Source organism: Astatotilapia calliptera, chromosome 18 (assembly GCF_900246225.1).
Source record: "Astatotilapia calliptera chromosome 18, fAstCal1.2, whole genome shotgun sequence".
Classification (NCBI taxonomy): domain Eukaryota; kingdom Metazoa; phylum Chordata; class Actinopteri; order Cichliformes; family Cichlidae; genus Astatotilapia; species Astatotilapia calliptera.
The window spans coordinates 17,095,979-17,122,664 of NC_039319.1; the positions used below are offsets into that span (position 1 = coordinate 17,095,979).

General features: G+C 39.6%; 1 protein-coding gene across 1 annotated transcript in view; it reads left to right on the plus strand.

Annotated features, from left to right (window-relative positions):
• The window catches only part of LOC113010060 (solute carrier family 22 member 23-like), a 38,311-nt gene that overhangs the window by 4,316 nt on the left and 7,309 nt on the right, over nt 1-26,686 (plus strand). Inside the window, exons 3-7 of the mRNA XM_026148879.1 lie at nt 4,360-4,463; nt 4,564-4,718; nt 20,895-21,063; nt 23,291-23,418; nt 25,141-25,243. Coding sequence (XP_026004664.1) covers nt 4,360-4,463; nt 4,564-4,718; nt 20,895-21,063; nt 23,291-23,418; nt 25,141-25,243 — 659 coding nt within the window. The remainder of the gene's footprint in view (nt 1-4,359; nt 4,464-4,563; nt 4,719-20,894; nt 21,064-23,290; nt 23,419-25,140; nt 25,244-26,686) is intronic.

The following is a 26,686-nucleotide window of genomic DNA, read 5'->3' on the forward strand; positions in this document are numbered from 1 at the left end:
TTGTTGTTTCACAAGCTGTCACTGTTGATCACAGTAAAATAACACTGCCATCAGCCAACTTGTCAAACATGGTATGGTATCTTATGTAATGTTTAGCATAGCCTGCATCTGAAACATGTTCACACTGATAATGTGACATCAGGTTCAGTCCCTAAGGCTGCAGATCCAGCATCACATGTGTAATGTTCCCTTTTTTGACTTCTTTTACCCCATATTTTCAGTGTGTTATGGGACGCATACTATAGGTCTATGTTTTTCCAAGAACTCACCCTCCTTATACAATAGTTTGTTATATCCTCACCCAGCTACCACCACAATATAGGGTTTCACCCCTCCAGCGGTGGTAAAACTTGCACTTGGAAGCAGACAGAGTCAGATAACCTCAGTGATGGTCTGTTGCTAGGCAGTAACTATGCAGCAGTCTCTCCCTGTGTTTTCTGCTGTCTCCTCACAACTGCTTTTGAGCATTTCTTTCCCTCTCTCTGTCTCTCTCTGTCTCTCTCTCTCTCTGTCTCTTTCTATCCAGTTATCTTTTGCATAAATGTGTTCCCTGCTTTATTTTTTTGCTTCTCCCTCCATATCTTTGTATGTTCTGTGGTTACATTGTACAATTATGCCTCCTTCCCCCTGTGCTTGCCTTCATCTCTCTCTCCCCCCCTCCCTCCTCTGTGGCCTGCTCCCTCTCCTTTGAAACCCCCACCCACCACTGTGTAGTTCAGCGAGTGCAAAAATGTGCAGCTGTGGTTGAGCATCTTCATCTCAGTGGACTCGATGGTCTAGACTGATCACTGGTGGTCGTTCTTTTGTAAGAGATCAACAGATTTCCTTGAGATTTTGACTGATTTGATCTTAGCCCTTTCATGGTTTGCATCTTATCTCAGCTAAGTGATTCATGTGTACAGAAGCAGTCTCTCTCACTGACTTCTATTCATTACTCACAAAATGAGCAAGACAATAGCAAGGAAACAAGTGACAAATCAAACCTGACAAAAAGCATGGATCTGACTCAAGGTGATGATGAATCTAAATTTTAAAGATGCTATTTTTCTGTTATGGCTTAAATATTTGTCATCCCATGTCTCCCTGGCTTTTCTAAAAACCGTATGCCCAGTAATGGCTGTTGCACAGATAAAGAACAAGGTTTTAGTCAAAGTTCGAAACAGAGTTAAATGATCTAGAAGTAACCTTAATAACAGCTGGTCAAGCCTTCTACTGTAGAAAGGTCCTTTATGAACACAGGATACAGGGACACATACTTTATGAAAGGAAGGCCGATAATACGGTCCAACAATTCAAAGAGACATGTTAGCTGACTCTCCCTGGGAACAAGCATGTAATACAACTGATAAGTGACAGAAGCCATCATGCAAATTACACCCGTGTTTTCCTGCTTCTGTTAAAGCGTGTTAAAATGCAGATATTTTTGACATTCAGCAGGTTTGTTTTTTTTTAATTCGCATGCAAAATAAATGGGCAAAATAGGAATTCCACAGTGTGTGAGCTGTTTTTTCTTCTTCTTTACATTAAATCTACAGATACATTATGAATGTTTTTATATGCTCCTATAAATTTGTTGCCTTGTGTGTACTTGCACTGAGTCTTTAGAAAAATGCTCTATAAATAAAGATAATTTGTTATATTGAAATGATCCAAGTGGTTGTTGTGTAACTCTGTCTGCAGTGGTTACTTCCTCATGTTGAGTGCTGCTCTATTACCAACCTTTAAAAATGATCCCTGTTTCATTTTTAGGCTGACTTTGTCCAAATGAAGGCAATGGTTAAAGTAAAAATATGAGCAGACAGCAGGGTGAGCTTATTTATTAGTCAGTCCATTTCCTGACTAGTAAGTTATATTCTTTTTGTAAATTCCATTTTTTAATTTTTTAATTTTATTTTTTAACTAACATTCATATTCTAGACTGGTTTGGTCACTTTTATAAAGGTTGCATAAAACAGCCTGGTATATTAAAAGCATTGAGCAAAGTATGTAACCCCGCTTTTTGTAATTTGTAGGATTCTCTTTTCCAAAACTTTTAATTACCGTTAAAGTTAATGAAGGCTTTGAAATAAAGCACATTAATGATGCCAAGCAATCTAAATGAAGCCACAGACAGTTTAAATGCCTTTAACACACGTAAGACATTGCTGCTTTGTCTGTAGCGTGTGATTTGGGGAATGCTGATGTTCGTGTTTTATAACACTGGTCATCTGTCTGTGGTCGCCTACATATGTCAGTTCTGCTCAGTCACCAGTCTTCCAGCTCTGCTGATACATGTCGTCATAGTGTGTTTTACTGTAGATTGAAATGCGAGTTTTATTTTGGTAGTCTCTCCAGCTTCCAGTTTCTGTTTTTTATAGTCTTTGCTGTCTTGTGGTTGCGCAAAAGAAACTTGTTTTCTCCTCTGCGTTTTTCTGTGTCTGACATCGATACTGAAACCATGCATGAGTGGCATGTGTGAGTCATGTGACTGCTTGGTGGCTCTGTGTAATTCCTGGGGCATTCCATTTTGAGCACGTCACTATGGTAGAGTTTACGATAGGTTATGACCCTTCAGAAACAACCCAAATACAAAAGTAAAAGAAACAAAAAGCCTTTTGCTAATTTCACTTTGTACTTGAGCGTATGGTAGACTTACTACATACATAGACTTGCCTGAGCCAACCTTTATGTAAATTTGAAAAAAGCCCCTCCCCCCCATCCAAACTACTACTGCTACAGCAGATGATCTTAAAGTAATGTCCTTCAGAGATATAAAAAATAAAAACTGCTAAGACCTGACACAGGACCTGGGAGATACATCTAATCCTTCAGCTGGGCCATATACTCTTCACTAATGCTTTATTATAAATGGTCTCAGTGGCTATCAAGAAGCCATTCTTAAAGAAGCAAAACTGGGGGGAAAAGGCTGTGATATGCCAAATTACACAAGAAGTGGGGCTGTATTTCAGCCAGTGGTGTTGGGGATCTTGTCAAAACTTGTACAGAAAAGCGTACAATGTAACACTTCCACTCATGGATTGACCTCCCCAGAACCTCAACATTATTGAAGCGGTTGCAAATTATCATCACAGAAAAGGAAACAAAAGGCAGCCCACGTCCATTTGAATGTACTTCAAGCAGCCTGGGGACTCCTGAAGACTGCTTAAAAGAATTTACAAGAAAGCATGCCTAAGGTAACTGGAAACTCCTTTTAACCCTACAACCTAACCTTCCATGTGACCTGACATGCAGCTCCTGAAAAGTATAACTACACGTCGGGATGACACAGCCCACAATGACTGAATGGCTTGGAAGGTTAAGGTGAAAGGTTAAAAGGGGTTTCTGGTTACAACACAAGTTACACACACACACACAAAAAAAAAAAAATCTACATTGTATCTCTAAATCACACTTAAGAGAGTTCAGGCTTTTGAATAAACGCTGTTAAAGAATAAAGATGGGCAGACTAAATAATAACTTTTCATAGATTATACAAATTCAGTTTTTGCCTTTATATACCGCATTTCCACATATGCTTACACACACATTAGTACATTTTTTGTAAACGTGCCAACTTTTACCCCTTCCTCAGATGCATAATCATTACAATGCCAGTGATAGTCAAAGCTGTAAGTTCAAATCTAAGACGTGCGTGTTGAGTCTGCTTGTCACAACCTCTTGCTGGAGAGAAAAAAACAGGGTGTACCTACATGCAGAGACAAGTCTACACCACATCGTTGTCATATTCTAGGAATCACTTTTTTTTTCTTTTTTTTTTTTTTTGCAGGGATTCAGTCACAAAGTAAAAGTAGAGTTACTGTATTATAGGTCACCATCTTGACAGCCTACATAGAAACAAAAATAAATGATGTAATAAGAAAGTGTTTGCTTATGTGGAGTTAACCTTGATTATCGACTTAAGTAAGGTTCTCCAACTAATAAAGGAAAACGCCTAATGTGTAATTCATCATATATATATTGCATTGCTTTTGAACCAGGCAGAATGTAATTGAAGAATTTGTGCTTAAATAAGTAATCATAAGTGAACTATAGCGAAATATCATGTTTGGCAAGATGCTCTGTTTTGGAGCATTGGTGTCTTGTCGGGATTAAATAACAGAAAAAAAATATGTTGATATTGTGTCAGTGTTGCTATAGACTAAATACCAAGAAGCTCTTCTGTTGCAGGGTATATCCTTCTTACATATCAAAGCGTTATGAGTGATGATATTTGTCAATGAATTAGACAAACTTAGAGGTGAATGTTAATCAAGAGATAAAAATGCAGCATACTCAAAAAATAATATTGATCTTTGTCCTCTACATTATCTACACAGCATCATTTTCTTGAAACTAATACCTGTTTATTTGTCTCTACAGTGGAGTCTGATTGGTGAGTCAGCATGGAAAGTCCATATTGCAAAGTTTTCTCTGTTGGTTGGATCCATCTTTGGATATCTGGTGTTTGGAATATTAGCAGACTGGTAAGACTTTCACACCATCCTTAATTGAAAGATCATGCAAACCTTAAAGGTGTTTTATGCTTATTACAAGTGTCATTTTTGCTCTTACCTTATTCTGTAGGTTTGGCCGCCACCCAGTGCTGATCATATCAGTACTGTTCATGTTGGTGTTTGGTTTTACTGTGGCCTTTTCTAGGAACGCCCCCATGTTCAGCACATTGCGTTTCTTTGAGGGCTTCTGCCTGGCAGGAATCACCCTTTCTCTCTACGTCCTTAGTAAGTAATTCAGTTACTCCCTACTAAAAGTCCCTTGGGTTCCTTTGTCAAACACCTTATATCCTCAGGTAGTTGCTAAGGTTGTTTGTTCATTACATGAAAGAAAACAATGGAAGGTTTCCTAGAAAAACACAATAACAGTTTTGTTACATGAAACGGCAGCTTTTCAATTCAATTCGGGTTTTATTTATATAGCGCAAAATCGCCACAGAAGTCACCCCAAGCTTTACAGTGTCAAGTAAAGACCCTACAATAATACAGAGAGAGCAGAGAAACCCCAACAATCAGATGACCCCCTATCAGCAAGCGCTTTGGCGACAGTGGGAAGGAGAAACTCTTTTAGTGGAAAGAAATCTCAGGAGAGAAATTTCTCCCTGCAGAAACAGGGTTAGGGAGATGCACTCAGCTGCCTGCCAGTTGGAGGTGAAGGAACAAAGACAGGACAAAAGGCACGCTGTGAAAGAGAGCCAGACATTAATAATAATCTATGATTAAATGTAGACTGATATATAAACACATTGTTAGAAAATCTTACCTGTAGGTAGCTTGTTAGTTGGCTAACTTACACTCTGTTGTGTTATTTGAAAATTTCAACCTCCAAGTTGCTCTTTTTCACAAGTCCAACTCCATACAGCTGTTTAAATATTCATATGATGGTTATACACAGTCATAAAGAACTAAGTACACGTCATGAATCAGTATCTTGTACGGCCACCTTTAGGAGCAATAACTTGAAGTAATGGATTTCTGCTTGACTTAATCAGTCCCTCACTTGCTTGTGGAGGAATTTTGGCTCACTGTATTGCTTCATTTCTTTGAGGTTTGTAGGCATTCAATTATGCACAGCTCTCCTGACGTTCTGCCACAACATTTCTTGCAGGATGAGGCCTGGACTTGAGTGGGCCATTGATTGCAACACCTTAATTCTTTTTTTTTTTTCTTTTTTTTTTGTAGAAAATCTGCAGATTTTAGGCTGTGCTTGGGACCTTAGGCCCTCATTCACTAAAAGTACTTACACAAAAATCTGTGCACAATTTGCACGAACAAAAGTGTCACACATAAATCTGTGATTTACCAAAATTTTCTTACCCGAGTTTATTTGTTAGTACTAGTAGTAGGTAAATTAGAATAAATTCAGGTTGAATACTATTACTACTACTGCTACTATTGTTACTAATATTAATGCTACTAATACTAATAATATGATTGCTAGCTTTTGGTCATTATTTATAATTTTCACACAAAATACTTGGACTCCACCATTTAAAAAAACAGGCTTTAATCCTTTGGTTTAAATATATTACATTATTCTCCTATATCATCTTATCAACAGTGACTTCTACCATTGTTGGATGTCATCAGTTAGTCTAATTTTTTGACTAAGTGACTGCTGATTTATTTATTTATTTTCTTATTTGATGCCCCCACTTAGGCCAAATTGAATGTCTTAGGCCAAAAGTCATTTCAAAGACCAATATTTAAGCCTGAGGCTCACTTTTTTTTTTCCATGGGAGTGATGACTCTCTGGAACGCTGTGCCTTTTCTGCCTTCCTAAACACCTTCCTTATAGAGAAATTTGAGTGTGGCAGTTGGTATGCAGATTGCACCAGGCTGTTGGTCTGGAATGATTCTGATTTACTACCATACACATAAGAAAGAAAATAGGTTGGTGCGCATGCTTCATAAATCTGACAGTAATTTATTTTGTACGCACGTATTTTTGGCTAAGGGTAAGAATGTTTCCACACACATACTAGTAAATGAGGAGCGTTGTCCTGTTGCGTTACTCACTTTTGGTCAAGGTTTAGATGTCAGGCATTTGACTCTAGATTACTTTGGTAAACAGAAGAGTTCATGGTCAGCCTAATGACTGCAGGGTGCACATGTCCTGTGGCTGCAAAGAAAATGCCAATTCATCACCCCTCCACCTCCGTGCTTGACAGTCAGTATGAGGTCTTGAGGTCTGATATCTTTTGTTTGCTTTTCACCAAACATGGCACTGTGCGTCATGGCCAAACACTGGCGTCTTTAGTCTCATCTGTCCAAAGGACATTATTCCAGACATTTTATGGTTTGTTCAGATGCAACTTTAAAAACTAGGCTGAGCCTAACCTATACTGATTCACTCTTTTTCTCAGTGTTCTACAGATTCTAAATCTGTATAATCTGGTATGTAGCTCAGGTTCTACAGACCTTTTGCAGGTTTCTGAGCAGTGCACAGTCTTCGGGTACATTTCCAGGAAAGACTGTGGTTGTGTTAACACTTATCTGAATACCCCATACCAGCGAACTGCCCAAACCTCTGCTTTCATTGAAGTGGTCACACTTATTAATGATGAGTTAATCAAGTGGGCTTGATTAGCAGCATCTGGCTGCTTGCTGCGTACCCTCTTAATTCCTATGGAAGCAGTAAGGGTGTACTTGATTTTTCACATGACTGTGTAGTCCTTTCTGGAGTACTTTCTTTTTCATGTGACTGTAGCTAAGTAATGTTAATGGAAATAGGTTTAAGCTAACAGCTTTCTGAAAGAGCTCATAATTTTATAAGAATGTTGCCTTGAAAAGAGTCTGCTGATTAAAAGCGCTTTTTGGCTGGACTGTAATTAAACTTCTGTAAATCATGTTAAGGGCACGACCCAGTGCCATCACCATACTTAATTAAATGTGCTACAAAGATAATTTGTTTACAGTGTGTACCTGGATTTGAACTTTTACTAGGTGCCAAATTACTTAACTGCTCATGCAAATGCTTACTGCATATGAAAACCAGTGTATTCATAGTACTTGTTTTTGTTTTTTAATAATGATAAAGTAAAAACATTAATGTAAAAAAGCAGTAGATCACTCAACAGTTATTCACAGTGTCCAATGCAAGAACTGCTTGTTAACAAATCAAAATCTTCCCTTTCACTCCTCTGTTCATTCCTAAATAACATATTGGTTACTTGTTGGTCTTGGTGGTTTAGTTAAACTGGTTTGTTTTCGGTTTGGCTGCTTGCAGAGGAAGTAAGAGCCAGTTTGTTTACACATCATGATCAGAGTTCCTTGTTGATACTGTGCGAATCAGGTGTATTAAGTCTATATACATCATACAAATACGTGTTTGCTTCGGTGTCTCTGTCTATCTGTTCCCTCTTTGCGACACTGTCACTGTTTTTACTAACAAGCTTACATGCTTGCCCCCCCCCCCCCCCCCCCAAAAAAAAATAAATAAATAAAAAATTATTCCCTGAAAAGCCTTCGGTTAATCCAAATTGCAAGAGGTACTGACAGGGACCCGAAAGAGAGAGCAGATTTCTCCTGTTTGGCTTCCCTTCATTGGCTTCCTGTTAAATCCAGAATTGAATTCAAAATCCTGCTCCTCACATACAAGGTCTTAAATAATCAGGCCCCATCATATCTTAATGACCTTGTAGTACCATACCACCCTATTAGAGCACTTCGCTCTCGCACTGCAGGCCTACTTGTTGTTCCTAGAGTATTTAAAAGTAGAGTGGGTGTCAGAGCCTTCAGTTTTCAGGCCCCTCTTCTGTGGAACCAGTTTCCAGTTTGGATTCGGGAGACAAACACTATCTCTACTTTTAAGATTAGGCTTAAAACTTTCCTATGTGATAAAGCATATAGTTAGGGCTGGACCAGGTGACCCTGAATCTCCCTTAGTTATGCTGCAATAGACGTAGGCTGCCGGGGGATTCCCATGATGCGTTGAGTTTTTCCTTTCTAGTCACCTTTCTCACTTACTATGTGTTAATAGACCTCTCTGCATTGAATCATATCTGTTATAAATCTTTCTCTCTTCCACATTATGTCTTTATCCTGTTTTCCTTCTCTCATCCCAATTGGTCGCAGCAGATTTGCCGGTGGTTTCTTCCTGTTAAAAGGAAGTTTTTCCTTCCCACTGTCTCCAAAGTGCTTGCCCATAGGGGGTCATATGATTGTTGGGTTTTTCTCTGTAACTATTATTGTACGATCTACTGTACAATATAAAGCACCTTGAGGCAACTGTTGTTGTGATTTGGCGCTATATAAATAAAATTGAATTGAATTGAAGGTATTCCACTTTAATACTTGCCTGTAGCCGAGGATAGTGATCAGCTGAAAGAAGAGTAATTATGTTGCACTAACCTATTAACATCTATTAAACTGAATGCCTATGCGGGCATAAATTCTCATTACTTACAAACTACCAACCTGCTTAGCTCTAAATTGAACTCTTTCATTTTCATTTACGTGAACCACCATTTTTTTCCTCCTTTAATCTTTGTTACTTCTAATCAATAATCTAATAAGGACAAAAGTGGTTGTCTTCACTACACTTTCCCATCACTGCAGGAAGAGTCTGTAGACACTGTAATATTTCTGGAGATAAATCATCTCTCTTAATGTGACCTTCAATCTGAACGGTAAAGTAATAGTTTGTGAATATGTTGTGCTGTGCTGCGTCCTAGTAATTGGCGATGCAGTTGATGAACGTTCTCGGCTCAGCGGTGGATCCTTAAGAGCCTCTTTGGCTACAGTAATTGACCAGTGCAGAGGCAAGGGAAAAAGGACAAATGAGAGAGAGGGAGCAAGGATGAGATGATGAAGGACGGGGCCCTCAGCATCCTTGTCATTCTAATTTAATCCACGCTGCGTACCTTGAAAGGCTTTACAGCACACCCAGAATGGTGGGACTGTTTTTGTCTGCTCCCAGTACAAAGGGGTGAGATGGAAAGAGGCAAAGGGGTAGACTTGAACCCATCAAATTTAAATTAACCTGACATTTAGTCATCGTTTTCAACAAGTTTGTGGTTTAATCATCCTCAGTAGAGTGGTTGGAGAGTTTTGGAGTCATCATTTTTATTTTTTTATGTTTTTTCCTCCCCTTTCGCTCTCTTTTTTACATTCTTTTTTTTTGTTATATTTGTCATCATTAAACAGACTGCAAAACGGAGAGTCAAACAAAACAAGAAGAGTAATTATTGAATAGTTGAGCTAGTCATTTGTAAATAAAATGGGATCATCTCAAAAGCTTCATTGCAACATTCCAGAACCATTTTAATGAATCATCTCTAGTCAGAGACCAAGATAACATTTGTTCCCCTGGTTCCAGTGAACACACAAGTGCATAAAAATTAGTTATACACTTCCTCGTTGAAGTAGCTATTCTGATCAAGAGAGGAAATTTTAGTTTTTTGCAGAGGCGCTATAAGACGTAGCGCACATTCTACATAACCTACAGCATAAAATATGCACACAGATTACTGTTAGATGTTTTCCACTTTAATCGCATTCAATACTTTTTCGTATTTGATCTAATATAACTTAACTTTGGCTTAACTTTATTGCAATCTAAATGGTAGTAAAGTGAATAAAGTTGTCATAAACATGCTGTAATTTGATGTGTTCCTTCTCCTTTCTGGGAGGTCTAGTGTTTGCCAATAATATATCAAACATTATATTTAGAGTCTTTATAGCTTGATAGAAAACTAACCCTAGAGGTAGTTGGGTTCATCATAAATCCCCAGGGCCAGGACTGGAGGTGGATAACGCAATCATTGATGTTGATCCATTTGCATTAACTGTAAACAGAGAATCTTCTCAGTTAACTTGCTTCAGTCTGTCATTAGAATAAAGATTACTAGTTCCTCATTTACATATAAAAATGAGGCAGTTAAACCCAAACAGCAGTCTTACAGTATTATATAATAATCCTTCCATGATGGTGCAGGGTTTCCCATTTCATTCCATACTTATTAAAAACACATTCCTTAGCAAAAAAACAACAAATCAGTTTCAGTAGGATTTGTATCTTTCTAACATCGTTATGATTATCCTTTTATACTACAGATCTTTGTAGTCCTGCTGCACTGTAAGATGTAATACACTCAGGTTGCGCAGGGATTAGCTGGACAGCTGTATGTTTGATCTTTGTGCAGGTTTTGTGTTGCCATACTGCCGCCCTTATTTCTAATAATGTTCGGCCCCTGTCACGTGATATTTTCCCTGCAGCCACTCTGTATTGACAAAACTGCTCTACAGCTGCTCGAAGAGTAGGAACACGGTCATGCAGTAACATGTTGTTAGAGAGAATGGATCATTTTATTTTGTGGAAAACATGCATTGCCTTCGCAAGTGTGTCACATATTTAAAAGTTTAGGAAACATTGTAGTCTTGACACTCAGTCATATCACATGCAGCATTGTAAACCACATGACCTTCGTTTGTGGCTTGCTTTGTTTTATCCTGCTTTCAACAGGAAGCCAGAGTCAAATCCCAAGTTCAGCTGTGTTTGCACTGGAGACATTACACTAATCCCCCATTTCTCATCCATCCATGTGCTAGTTTCATTATATGCACCATGGAGAGTGAGAAACATCATGTGCAATAATTTTGATCTAGAAAATCTTATGATGATTGCAATCTTCCTGTTTAATTTGACTGAAAGTTTTAATCATCTTTATTTAGCTAGTATATGCTAATGGAGTTAATAGAATACAGCTCCTTCCCACCCACCCGTGTATATTATTTCCTTGTGCCTTTGAGGCATCATTCAGGAAATCCATTAGTCTTTGACTGTTGTAAGACTGTGGAGCGACTGATACATATCTTCTCTGTTGTGCTAGGGTTCCCAGTCAAACTCCGTCTCACTGCATGGTCCAACATAGCAGATGCAGAGTGACAGCTATATGACTCTTACAAAAGAGACACAATAAATTTAAAAGGAGCATTTTCTGGTTGTGTGGAATAAGGCAGGTTGTGGGAAAGGTTGATTAGGCTAAAATAAAATAAACCGATCAAGAAGATTGAGAGATTTGTGGAAGTTGCACAGCTGCTAGAGTAGCATTTTTCACATCTGAAGAATGCTTGACTAAGAGATAGTGTGATGCAATTACAGCAACGCCACAAGTGAAGTGTTTTGTATATTAACATTAGCCTCTTTCATATATCAACCAAGTTGATGCATCTCTCTACTTCACTGATTCGAAGTATAACGAGCACAAAAGAAAGGCCAATGGCTATAGAAAGTCATCTGATGCAGCGCTGCTATTTATACCCCACTGCTCCATCAGTGTAAGCTAGTCTTTTTAGCATCACGCCACAGGCCTCATTGTGCTTATAGCTTTGTGGTGCTGCGCACTAATGCATTTTTACAGTAAACATCAAACCCCTCCCTTACCCCTGCCACACAGTTTCCAACCCCCGCCCCCCCACTTACAAACAGGCTTCAGCTAGCTGAGTCATGGTAGCAGACTGCACAGGCTGCTGGGGAATTTTGTGATCAGGTTGAGAGCACAGTGATTCTGATCTAGGGCAGTAGTCCACAGCCCTTATGACTGTGTGAAACATTTATGAGTTAAAGTAGTTTCTCTCTGTTACAAAACACTGCCAGATTAAATGTTTTTGTATGTATAACTGTGCACACTAGCTCAATGTTTTTCATCTTACTGTTATGAAAGAAGGACTAGTTTGCATCAAGCTTACCTTATGAAGAAGAATGCTTGCTCACTTTCTGAATTATTTGCATGTCTAATCATGTCATGGGTGTGTGTATAAGAGCCTAGATGCCTTAATAGAGAGAGAAATGAAAAGCGACGGAGAAAAAAAATGACAGACGTTTATCTGTTTTCCACGTAGAGCCCATCTGAATGTTGTAGTCTTCATGACTCGTGTGGTTTGGGGGATAATGGAGAACTCACAGTTGTTAGCTGGCGCAGCTAACTAGTTTTTAGCGCATTGTTTGTTAGCTTGATTTGCTAGTCCACCTTTTTGTATATTTACAGATTTGCAAACTAAAAACCAGCACAAAGTGTCTCTAAGGGTTTGAGCCAACATATGCTGCCAGAATAAGTCTACAAATGCATTACAGCATTGAGTCTCTATCAGAAGAGTGGAAAACCATTGCTCCAGAAAAAGATATCCCCTCATTTTGATGGCGAGTACTGTCAAACACATCAATCCTGAAATCACTGTTCACTCATGTTCACTTCAGCTGGGATCTGGCACCTCCAAAGTCTAGTGTATGAAAATGGTTGCTACCATTTAAAAAATAAATTACTGGTTACAGCCTCACCAGATGAAAAAAACAACACACACACTTTGCTTGGTTACGTAGTATATCTTATGTTAAAGTGGGACTTTGACAGAAAAAATTATTATTAAGTTCTGCACTGAAAGTTTTTTTTTTTCTTTCATATTTGCTCTTAGATAAAATGCACACTACACACTGTGTTGTCCCAAAAAGACTTGGCTTTTGTTTAGCTATAAATTTCAGCAGCAGTGGTTACTTTGGGGAAAAGGGGCATTGTTTTTATTTGCATCAGTGTGGAAATATTGCTGCTGACATGCCGAGAGACTCGCTGTGTGGATATTGTTTTTACTGTCACACCTTTGGTATATGCACTGGGCTTATATGTGTAGCTGGTAAGTACACAGGTGCAACTGGAAATTATCTAGATGGACAGAAAGGGGAAGTACAAACTGCATGACATGAACTGTATCATAGCACTCTTCAGCACATTTTTTTAAAAGTCATACGGTGTGGAAAAAATTCAGAAATAGGGTGTCAGAGGAATTTTCTTTTTTAAATGCCCAGAGCAAAAAAAATTGGTTGATATTTTTACAACATGCCATTGTGAGATTTGATGTTGCACAGTGTCCCTTTAGTTCTCTGCTGGGATTTTTTTCCTTCTTTCAACAGAGTGGCAATGCTCTTCTGGTCAGGCTGGATGATCGGTCTTTTACACTTCCTGCTGCAGTGCTCTGCTGCCTTTTGTCAGTTTAGCCAGGCCAGGCTAACCCTTTTCTCATCTCTCTCCTCTGTTAGCTGATATAAGGTGCTTCCTGTCAGTGGCACCCTCCACTTACAGCAAACATTTATCTCTTTCACTCATAAAGATACTCAAGGCACAAAAAAACCCAAAAACAAACAGGTCTCTGCAAATTCATTTATCCTCAGTGATTTCCTTTGTGTCTGGGGCGAATTCCTGCTTTGACAGACGGCGTTCTTTGTTGGTCTGCTTATTCTCCTTACTGTTCATGTAATTATTGCTCAGTGTGGGCAAGATCTGGACTATTAAAAACAGAATTTTTTCGTTAAGCACCAAGTAGCTATGTTCCCTAAAATCACAGCTAGGTCTGCCTCACACCACTGCTAATATAGTTTACCAACATTTGGCAGACCATGCTAATTCAACTGTCTTTTCATTCTGTATGCTTAGAATGAATTAAAGAAACTGAACGGTGAAATACCCTAAAGAGGCAGTCCGGGTATTGAGTGGAAATTCTTTCACTCAAAAAACAAACAAAAAACAATTGTTGCTGATGAAACACTGACCACAGTCTTCCTCATGATCCACTTTAGCTGTCTGCTGATAAATGAGTGGAGGGTTAAACTCTGAGCAGGGTTAAAGTTCCCTTTTGTGCTAAGATTACATTTTTGGTGGCTCAGCAAATGCACTTTGCTAAAACGTTAGGCTGCATTTATTTTTAAGTTTTAAAGCAGTAGTACTGACCTAAGGGTCATGTTCTAATTGGCCCGGAGTGGAAATAATTTTAAACCTTTGTTGCATGACATAACCTCAAACTATCTCAAACCACAAATTCCTGAGTGAAGTCCAGTAACTGGTAAAATCTTTACTGGCAACCTTTGCACTTTCTTTTGATGAGTGGAAGAAAAAAAAAAATCAATGCAGTTTCAGTTCTTCTTTGGTTAGGCTGAAGTTGTGTTTAGTTAAGCAAATCTAGGACTGTGACAAATGTAAGCTCAGTCACTCACAAACAGTGTCTTCTGAACAGCCAGGAGGTTGTTTTGTGTTGATCTTTCTTTAATGGAGTGGTTTTGGAATATGCTGTGCGCCAACACAGCACACTAACACAAGAATATACTCTCCAGGTGGGGATTTACTGTCCTGATTACTGAGAATTTGAGGACATGAATCAAAGGAAAGGGCTTGTGGATAGCTGGAATTGTTTGACATTCTGCTCGGCTCCTGAGACTAATCAATAAGCATGACCTTATTCTTAGTCAATAGCCCCTATTTGGAGCTTGAAAAAAGGGAGAGAGGAGACATCAACATTTTTGTGTGTATAAAAATACACAGCAGGCAGAAAAAATAAAGTATCAAGGTTATTTACCAGAATGACTTATCAGTTTGCTCTTGTTCATTTATACCCAGAATTACGGTAGTACAATTAGTACAATTGTCTAACTGCACTAATTCTAAAGAAAGGCCACAGGAGAGAGAGACAAGATAGTTTTACTTTGCCCTTTAATTGACCCAGGCCTTTAACCTTGTCAAGATAAATGTTTTCATGCTCTGTTAGAGAACTGGCTTTCTGCCATGTCTTCTTAGGTGATTATGTTGTACTAAAATATGAAGGATATCTTAAGAGCGACATTCCTTTTTTCTCACAGACTTTCATGGCTAACTGCATGGCAAACAGCTTGTACATCTATGCCAGTAATATTTTATTTCTTCTAGATGTCCTCCACAAAGGATAGAGTTTACCCCTATTGGGGGAAAAACACCTTATTTGATCTATAGTAATGCCAGCCAGTTCACCCTAATCAGGGAAATGCTGTTTGCTGACAATGCTTCACTGGTCTGCCACTCAGAAGAAATGCTTCAGACGTTCATCAGAAACTTTAAACATGCCTGATTTGAGTTTAGCCTCACTAGGCATTTCCATCTGTGACCATCCATCCTTTGAACTTTAATGGTGTATTGATCATGCAGTGAATGGCATACCTGCCCAGTAAGGTTTGGATCAGCCTGGTGGCGCAGGGGCTAATCATTCATATATATATACAGTGGGGCAAAAAAGTATTTAGTCAGCCACCGATTGTGCAAGTTCCCCCACCTAAAATGATGACAGAGGTCAGTAATTTGCACCAGAGGTACACTTCAACTGTGAGAGACAGAATGTGAAAAAAAAAATCCATGAATCCACATGGTAGGATTTGTAAAGAATTTATTCGTAAATCAGGGTGGAAAATAAGTATTTGGTCAATAACAAAAATACAACTCAATACTTTGTAACATAACCTTTGTTGGCAATAACAGAGGTCAAACGTTTACTATAGGTCTTTACCAGGTTTGCACACACAGTAGCTGGTATTTTGGCCCATTCCTCCATGCAGATCTTCTCGAGAGCAGTGATGTTTTGGGGCTGTCGCCGAGCAACACGGACTTTCAACTCCCACCACAGATTTTCTATGGGGTTGAGGTCTGGAGACTGGCTAGGCCACTCCAGGACTTTCAAATGCTTCTTACGGAGCCACTCCTTTGTTGCCCGGGCGGTGTGTTTTGGATCATTGTCAAGTTGGAAGACCCAGCCTCGTTTCATCTTCAAAGTTCTCACTGATGGAAGGAGGTTTTGGCTCACAATCTCACGATACATGGCCCCATTCATTCTGTCCTTAACACGGATCAGTCGTCCTGTCCCCTTGGCAGAAAAACAGCCCCATAGCATGATGTTTCCACCCCCATGCTTCACAGTAGGTATGGTGTTCTTGGGATGCAACTCAGTATTCTTCTTCCTCCAAACACGACGAGTTGAGTTTATACCAAAAAGTTCTACTTTGGTTTCATCTGACCACATGACATTCTCCCAATCCTCTGCTGTATCATCCATGTGCTCTCTGGCAAACTTCAGACGGGCCTGGACATGCACTGGCTTCAGCAGCGGAACACGTCTGGCACTGCGGGATTTGATTCCCTGCCGTTGTAGTGTGTTACTGATGGTGACCTTTGTTACTTTGGTCCCAGCTCTCTGCAGGTCATTCACCAGGTCCCCCCGTGTGGTTCTGGGATCTTTGCTCACCGTTCTCATGATCATTTTGACCCCACGGGATGAGATCTTGCGTGGAGCCCCAGATCGAGGGAGATTATCAGTGGTCTTGTATGTCTTCCATTTTCTGATGATTGCTCCCACAGTTGATTTTTTCACACCAAGCTGCTTGCCTATTGTAGATTCACTCTTCCCAGTCTGGTGCAGGTCTACAATACTTTTCCTGGTGTCCTTCAAAAGCTCTTTGGTCTTGGCCATGGCGGAGTTTGGAGTCTGACTGTTTGAGGCTGTGGACAGGTGTCTTTTATACAGATGATGAGTTCAAACAGGTGCCATTCATACAGGTAACGAGTGGGGGACAGAAAAGCTTCTTACAGAAGACGTTACAGGTCTGTGAGAGCCAGAGATTTTCCTTGTTTGAGGTGACCAAATACTTATTTTCCACCCTAATTTACGAATAAATACTTTACAAATCCTACCATGTGAATTCATGGATTTTTTTTTTTTCACATTCTGTCTCTCACAGTTGAAGTGTATCTCTGGTGCAAATTACTGACCTCTGTCATCATTTTAAGTGGGGGAACTTGCACAATCGGTGGCTGACTAAATACTTTTTTGCCCCACTGTGTGTGTGTGTGTGTGTGTGTGTGTGTGTATATATATATATATATACATACACACACACACACACACACACACACACACACACACACACACACACACACACACACACCGCGGATCACCCCGTGCGTGGGACTGGACGGCCAACACGTTAACGAGCTAACTGCGCTAACGCACTAGTACCCATCAATGTAATTGAGCATTGCGTGGCACATCCAACATATTGTTTTACTTTTGTCCATTACGCGCTTACCTTCAGGGTCATATGTCACATGAAAACCAAAATGGTTCCAAACGGCAGATCTGAATGAGGGTGGGGGAGGTTCAATTTGCCATGTTGCAAGGAGAGCTTAACTTCTGTCTCGCTAGCTTGCCCTGCGCTCAGTGAATCTGCGTTCGACTACTCCGCCTAGGCTGCACTGTGCTTTTTAATTTAGATTTTTTTTTTTTTAAACTTTGACAGCATTTATGGTGTTGCCAAAGGCAAAGTATCAAATGTTTATTGTAGGTTTCTTACCTTACTTTTTAATGTGGTCACTCAGACTATCTGTAACCTTTTTTTGCCTTACCATGTAATCAGACAATGCACTCTGTAAACCACTTTAAGCATACCACAATCTCCAGAGAGTGTGCTCCAACTATTATCACTACACACACTGAAGGAATTCCATTTGGAAATACTGTTTAACTAAAATGTTAAGAGATTCTTCAGGATATTGGTTAGAATCTGCAAGCTATAAACGTTACGGTCCAGGATTGATTGGAACTGCTGGAGGCACTGACACAGCCTCATAGTCTGTTCATTTTAACTCATTTCTGTGTGGGATGTTATTTGTGTTTAGTAAGGAATTAGTAGCAAAGGGATATGCACACCCTGCCTATTTCCTTTTCACTTGATGCGGAAGCTGTGGCGACAACTATTTTTGGTGCCTTCTTTTAAAACAATTAGCAAAGAAATATGCAGATTTCAGCTGTGTGACAGATGTACAGCTGAGTTGATCCCATTCCTGATTTCACTGTGATTATTTCCTTTCACTGCTGTATGTGACTATAGCTTGCTTTACAAGTATATGACTTTTTTTTTTTTTTTTGTCCCTTTTTAACCCACCAGGAGCGCTGTAATTGATTCATTGTTTCTTTAGTCGGGGGAAATGATATTTAATGAGCAGACGCGAGATGTGTTTTAATTGCTGAGTGAATCCGAGAACTCCTTGGTGATTCAAAATCAAAATATATTGATGCTGAAGCGTAGGTATTCAGAGCAAAGTGTGGGAAACGTGATGAGAAGAAGGGCGTAATTGATCAATGGCAGCCTTGTGCCTTGTGATGCCTGCAAGAGGGCTAAAAGACAAATGCCGGATCTGCTTCACCCCATTAATAACTTTGATGAGCTGATGATTAAACACATAGGCTACACAGTCAATCTTCTTAAAGGGTTTTACTTTTATTTATGCAATTAGCTAGCAGCTTTATGCAAGGCAGTTGTGAAATAACAGCTGAGGGTGCAAGACTGCCAAATCTATTGTTTTTCAGCAGTGGCACACACACACATATCAGTGTAGTATTGTACTGTAATGTGGAACAGGAAACATGCACGCGTGCCGCTAAAAGGATAAAGCCATATGTGGCCTGGACCACTCTGAGGTGTTCTGAGTGGTCACATCTTAATGTATCCTCAATGTATCTTGGTTACGTTCTCGCTCATTCTGCAGTCTGAGTTGTGACCAGATCTCAGAAGACGCATTTAAATCCCTGTTACAAAGAGGGACTCATGAGCTACTGGTGAGCTGCTGCACTTTGTGCTTGAGTGTGATTCACATTCTCACATTGCCAAAGTCAGCAAACCAGCCAAATCTTCTTTGGGGATTATCATTGTCATTAATTGGATTTTTAGCCTAATCATTGATGATGTAATTTCTATTTTTACTAATGGGAGTGGTACAAATACATTTAAATGTTTTTTTTTTTCCTATTATCTTTTATGTGTCACTTTTCCGCCACCCTCGGGAGGCCTTTGGTTTCCAAGTTTAGTCAATTTCTTATATGTAACATTAGATTTGTAATTGGTAGATTTATGTCAGTAGGACAGACTCTGCCACAGAGCATTATGGGAATGCTGATCTAGCAGGTTGTGGAGGATTAGGGTCAACATGAGTAAGAAGCTCAGGCCTCTTTTCCACAGCTTCTGCTTCTTATTCTGCATTTAGTTTAATTAAATATCCTTATTGTCATAATTGATATCTTAATGAAGTTTGTGCCGCTTTGCCTAACGCTTTTCCACACCTCACCACGGGATGTACTTTTCTGGTCAGAGTGCATGAGTCTCAGTGCCTCATGCCTTGCGTACATAAATACAAAACCAAAGAATTCAAATCCCATGCGGTCCTTAACCAGTGAGCCGGTGCTATTCTCCCACAGGCACACAGTGAAGGAGTCTTGAGGTTAGTTGGTTCAAACTCAGCAGGTCTTGCACCCATCGCCCTGCTCTCCACTCATTGGCTTTGTCATACCAGCTGCGATAGTGTCTGTGAACAGAGAGCATTATTCATGTCCTCAGAGGGGGGCAAGTCCTAATTGAAATTCCAGTCTTTTCCACTGGAATGAAGTGAAGCAGCCGACATCCACTGTATTATCCTGGGCATGTCACCTTGAAAGGCCCACTGGAGACGGTTAAAATTCCTGGGTAGAAGAAAAGTGATGTATAACAAAAGGGACCAATGAAGCAAGACAAAAGATTCTGGTTGTATGAGAGAAGCGGCATTACAGCAGCATTGGCTTTCTATGGTGTGGTGTGAACTTCTCCTCTGTACTGCAGTAACTAAAGGGCTGAACTGTCTGTGGTTGCTTGCTGCCAGTGGGGTGTGCATGCTAATGACCGAGTGAATGAATCAGTGCCATTCTGATCGAGGGGAAAGAAGCACAAGGAACCCCTTTCTTGTTTGTTCAGCAGCCTACTGTCTTCATCTCTGTACTGTCTCAGAATAAAAAAAACTGTACACAGTAAGCACTGGAGTTATATAATTTTCTGACTGATGACTTAAGCGTTTCATTAATTAAATCTCAAAAACTAAGATTAGCACAATAACGTAGCTTCCATCCTCCTGTTTTGAGAAACTAGGAATATTCCAGACTTATTAAAAAGATAACAATTTTCTCGGATGTGTGAGTGTTTTTGGTGTCAACTTAGTTTTACTCTGTGTAAAAAGCCACGCTGCAACAGCAGTAATTTCTGGATTTTAGGATGTGTTGCATTGAAACAATAAACCTCATTTGCTGATGACAGTGCCAGGATCCCTGTTCTGACCTGCCTGCCTCGCCTAGTCAGAGTTGTTGCTCTGTTTTTTTTCCCGTTTACTCATCAACTTTGCTCTAGATTGCACATTTCATTCCCCCAAAAGTCAATGAACGCATTATGCTGTTCTCAGTTTTCTCTAAAGTGATTGAAAATATTTTTCTTCATTGCAAAAAGGTAAATATCATCATTATAATGTTACATTTGCCAGGTAATTCAACTGCATATGAATGGGTACAAACATCTCAGAACAACTCATTTATGGGAACCCTTTTATTTGAAGCAACTTCATTTTATTTTGTGCTCCAAAATTTCCAAAGATTTTAGCTAGTTTGAACATACAAAAACTAGTGTCAGTCCCATGTGTCATCTTCCCAAGAAATTTTGAAATTCTGGTATTTCCACTCGTTTTATATCATTTTTCTAAATATGTCTCGACTAGAAAAAAAACACATTGTACTTTTTTCCCTTTTCGTCGTTCTCTTTGCCAGGGATCGAGCTGTGCCTGCCAGGATGGCGATTTTCCATGACCATGGTGGCCAGCTTTGTGGTTTTGGGTGGTCGGCTCTTGATGCCTGGAGTGGCGTACCTCTGTCGCAACTGGCAGGTACTTCAAGCTGTCATCATCTGTCCCCTGCTGCTTATGCTGTCCTACATTTGGTAAGGAAAAGACCTTAGCATTCGCTGCACTTTGGTACCGGGTTATCTTATCTTGATTTTGATATTCTGTTAAACTTAAAATATTTTTTTCAGTTACACAACAGTTTAAAAAAAGACACATAGATGCATCCACGGCGATCAGGTGTGACTTGATTTATTGATTTTCCTTTCAGTAAATTAAGCACTGTTTAACAAAAGATACACTTGCAGAGGTTTTTCTTCTTATTATTATTTTTACAAGCTTAAAAATAGTACTAAAGTCCAAGCTGAGGTATCTTTTACACTTAAACCTCTGCTTTGACCTTTTCCAAAGCATAAGCAATAAATACACCATTTATTCTACCTCACTGAACACAGTTCTGTAATACTGCTGATGTCTACAAAGATGGCAGGAATAGGTTCAAGGTTCTTTATATATAATATAGATTTTGCCAGAGTTTCAAAGGCCTTGGTATCTTTGATGTCCCTGCAAAACAAAGGGGGTTCTGTTCAGTAACAGTCAGAAGTAATCCAAAGCAAACATCTTGTCAAACATCAGTCTTTGTCATGCAATACACTTTCATTAGCATAAGAAACAGTGTGGAGAAGGGATGGAAATACACCTCGGGCACATGTCAGGTTAGTCATTGTGATTTGGTAAATAAGAAAATGTTGATATGTCCTCAGTTCCATTGTTCTGATCATAAAAAAAAAAAATACAGCATTCATTATCACTCAGCATTTTGATGGCTCAGCTGTTGAATGGGATTTGCAACAGTTGTATGCTGTGACGCAATCATGGCTTTGTTTGCTAAAGACTACACAATTCAAGGACATGAAGCAGGTTGTGAAACTTGTGGAACTTCTGTTGATATCACAAGTTTGGACATTGCACGGTGAACTCAGCCCGAGAGGTTCTCTGTAAACTTTTATTATCAATCCAGCAATCTAACAATCTGTCATGTGATACTGTGTCATCAAAGTGTGATGTCTCTGTCACACAGCACACATTTTTTTTAGCACACAAAAGTTGGCAAGAGCCTTTAAGGTAATTTCCAAAGCTGTGTTAACTTTCCTGATTAACTGTGGCTGACTCTGCAAACATCTGGAATACAGCTGATTTGTCATGATAGCTGTGTGGCAGGCAGGATGAGGACCCAAAATGCAAACTCACGGACTCAGGGGATAAACTCAAAATCACAGCTTTAATGCTGGAAGGCAGATCACAAGAAATACAAAACTTAAACCGGGAACAATAACTAACACTTGCAGAGAGACACAGGGAAATCCACGCAGCTATGAGGGAGACTACGACACAGAACTGAGGGAGACGCAGACATAAATACACAGAGGGTTAACGAGGGAAGTGGGAGCACACGGGGAACACAGCTGACACAGATAATCATAACGAGACAGGGCAGGAGTGAACACAACATGACGCATACTGACGAGAGACTGTCAAAGTAAAACAGGAAGTACACAGAGGTTCAGACAGGAGGAGAGAGCACGGGGAGAACACAGACATAACAGGCTGGGGGAAACATGGAATAAAACACGAAAGGGGGCAAGGGCTCATGAATACATAGAGGGGCACACAGGGGGTGAGAGTCACAAAGGGCAGGGATAGCTCAGTAGGTAGAGTGGTTGCCCCATGATCGGAAGGTCGGGGGTTCGATTCCCCTTAACAGCTACCCTGAGGTACCCCTGAGCAAGGTACCGTCCCTACACACTGCTCCCCGGGCGCCCAATGGCTGCCCACTGCTTCACTGAGTGAATGGGTTAAATGCAGAGAGCAATTTCCCCACGGGGCTCAATAAAGTACAATAATGTACAATAATGTACACTTTCAAAGGGAAAGCACACAGGGAACAACATAACAGGGCAACTCAGGAAACAGAACCTAAACAGGGAACTGAATACAAAAATACAAGAGAACTAAGAATACTGGGCCAACACGGCCCAGGACCATGACATGATTAGGTTGAAAATTTAAACGCTGCAGGTGATCTAATGACGTTGGGTGAGGGGGGGGAGAGGGATAGTTGCAAACCACACATGTGGAAAATGATGAAACCTGCACATCTACTTTGTAGACAGAGGTTCATCCAAATGCAGCACCAGTCGTTATGTTATTGACTGTCTTCATATACACATGTACTCTTTCTGCAAGCTGATACCTTGACTCATTTTTTCCCCTGACTCATTTTTCATGTCATATTAACAAGGACATCCCCCATCTTTTTGACAGGATCTTCCCTGAGTCACTGCGTTGGCTGCTCGCCACTCAGCAGTACAGTCGCTCCAAGTGGATCATGGGACACATAGTAGAGAAAAATCAAGTGAACGTGGAGCTTGACCCAGAGAACATCCTCACAGGTAATGAATCCTTCAACAGTAATTTAAAGATATCAGACTCGATGTCTGCATTTTATATTTTGATATGTTTTGCGCGACATACTGCTTCCCTGCAAAGGTGTCTGCTAGGCCTTTATTTTGAATGGCGTGGTCTGCATTGTTATTCCCAGCTTCGCTTATCCAAATGAGACAGATTGACAAGGTTATATACATTTCCCATCTTGCTAACACAGAAATAATCCACTACAAAGGTAGCATTGGGTGTTGAACATTGGATTATGGCACTCTCAAATGTTCATTAATATCATTATAGCTTGGATGGGTGGACATGAGCTGACACAATAGTGGGCAGATGGTTGTAGGTCAGGCATTTGACCCCATGTTAACTGTACTCAGACCAGCCAGAACAAAGCAGTTTGGATTGTGTTGTTGTGAAAATCAATAGCAGATTTGTATAAGTGTTTGTTTATTATATATACTTTGTTTCCCTGTTTTTGTCCTGCCATTGCGTAGTTATCACTCCTTTTTGAAAAATGATGGAAGGGAAGTGCCACTATGAGATAAAAGGCTTTAAGAGGAGCCACAGTGTGAAATTGACTGCATATTTTTAGAAGTCGGAGTCTCTGTGCTGACTCTTAGCATTTAGGGACATACGTGCATTACCATAGACGTAGATTTATCTTTTTTTTTTATGTACAAACTTCCCCATACGGTAGAGAAGCATGAGCTATTTCTCTACTTTCAATTGCTCAGCACTAAATTATGCTATAGAAGCAGACTGAAGCATGTCTTATTCATGTAGAACAATTTACTTGATCCCCTTTGAAAAAGTGGAATGATTTGCACAGCTCTGAGCACAGTTGATCTTACTCAGGGGATCACTGGAAAACCTGAGTGGTTAGCCAGAGATAACCTTCGCATGCCTGAGTCAATGTGAAAAATGAACTAGCATGAGGCAGAGGTGTGTTACTGTGGCAACCTGCAGACTGATACCAAAACATTAAGTGTGTTATATCATGTATCACGAGCAGCTCAGGGGTGTTGCCCGCTGGTAGCTGCTCTCCTGTTAGTGTTACCATACCTGTTTGACAAAGCTGTGGGATGGTACCTGTGTGGAATGAATGAGCTCACCAAAACATAGAGTTTCTGTGGTTTCAAACCCAGATAACTGTCCAACTTTTACTCATTATATTTACAGTACTGTCATTCAAATACAAAACTTTCCAGAACCCTATTCTTTAGAAGGGTTTGAAACATTTGAATTTTGCCTACACTTTAAGGTAATTCTACTTAGTTTATTATTCAGGTTTGTGTACTACTGTACTGCACTGCAACAACAGATGGATGTTGACTTTTCAATCGAAATGCCAGGAAAAAAAAAAGAAATATTCTACCACTTTCACTTTCATTTCATTCCTTTTTCAATGTATTTATTAAATAAATAACAGTTTGTTAATTTCTCTAATGTTAGATAGGAAGCACTTGGTGAATGAGGCAACTTGTATAAAGTGCTTTGAGTGCTCAAGAGGAGTAGAATAGTGTTATATAAGAATAGAATATAATTGAATAGAAGTATCCTTTATTTAATGTCCCTCAGTGGGGAAATAAGAACCAGCCCGGTTGTATATGTGAAACAGTAAATAGGGGGGGAAAAGAAACAAATGTGAGTTCTATAATTTTTATGATTTTTTATTTTTTATTTTTGGCAAAGCTTTAATAATATCTGTGTTTTCCTGTTCCCAGAACTACAAAGATCTCTTCAACAGAGGCCCAAGAAAACATGCATTGTGAAAATGGTTGGGACGAGGACCCTTTGGAAGAATATCGTTGTGCTCTGTGTCACCTCGTAAGTGGCTGTCTTAAAATGTAAAAATAATTCTGTGTTAAAGAATGCAAATCATTTAAATCATGTAATTATTTGAAATGGTAGATCAGTGACATAAATCAAGAAGCTGTATCTTTATTTGTGTCTCTAACTTTTTCTGATAATTGTTCACCTTGAATTTGATGCTAGGATCATTTAAAAAGAGAGTTCTTAATTTTAATGCATTTTAACACTCTGTAAGCATGAAGCCAAGTGTGTGGTTATGAAAGCATAATGCTTTGCTTCCTTGATATAGGATTTCGGCTGCAGTTTGCAGACTCTTTTCTGTCATATTTTTAGTTTTATAATGTAATGATTCACATTTTTCAGTCGGTCACAGTACTCGACTACAGGCACGCTGGTTTAGCCTCTGGACTCTTGTACTGCAGACTTATGCAGTTGTAATACATGTGTACTGTGTAATGAGCAAGTATTTCGCTAAAAAACATGTGAATGGGGACAATCATCTCTCCAAAACCCATGTACTGTAATAATATACAGCGCTAACAGTGCCTTTGCAGATGTGTTTGTTTTCCATGCCAAGTGCACTAATGCCCTCTTAAAGCCTTTTAGATAATTGCTTTTGAAGTTTGGCGCAATAGTGATTGATTTAAAAAGGAAAAAAAACACAGACGTGTATACTGGTAACAAGCCAATCACCCTCCTCTTTAACCCAAGACACACAGAAACATCATTTCCTGTTTCTAACACATGTAGTCTAATGTACATAAAGTTCATTTTCAGTCCAACATAGGATCCAATAAAGGGTCTGCTTTTTGCTTTTTCCAGTCTATTCTGCCTTTTTGAGAACAGGGTTATATGTGTCAGTGTGCTAACGAGGGTGTGTGTGTGTTTGTGAGTGTGTCAGGACTTGAAAAGATGTATATAATACAGGTACTTGGAGTGCAATGCCACTCAGACCTGCCATTTTGTGGAGTCAAGATGCCACTATTAACCTGCGGGCTGGATAGAGGATTGATCTTTAGCTGTTTCTTCTTTTGTCCTTCCATATTTGTGCTGCTCTCTCTTTTCATCTCCAATGGACTCTTCCTTCGATCTGAGACCTCATCTCTTGTCTGGCAGACCGAGCTCTACCTCTGCTTTGGTGCACAGTGTCCCTGATTCCCTGTTTGCATAAATTTTACATGAGCTTTGTCCTTATGAAACATTAGACAATTCGGAAGGAGGGTGTGAGGGCTTGCTTTTGTTTTTTTTTTTTTGTGTGTACATAGGGTGTGTTTCTGTGTGCCAATAAATCCATGTTTACACATGTGAGGTTTTTGTTTTTTTGTTTTTTCAAAATACACTGAGATTAGAGAAAGCATGAAATAAAGCGGCTCTTCACTGCTTTACACAGTTTACTTAGTACCCTTACGAAAGATGTAGTTCAGTGTCTCCTGATGTAGCCGTTGTATTGCTTGAGAT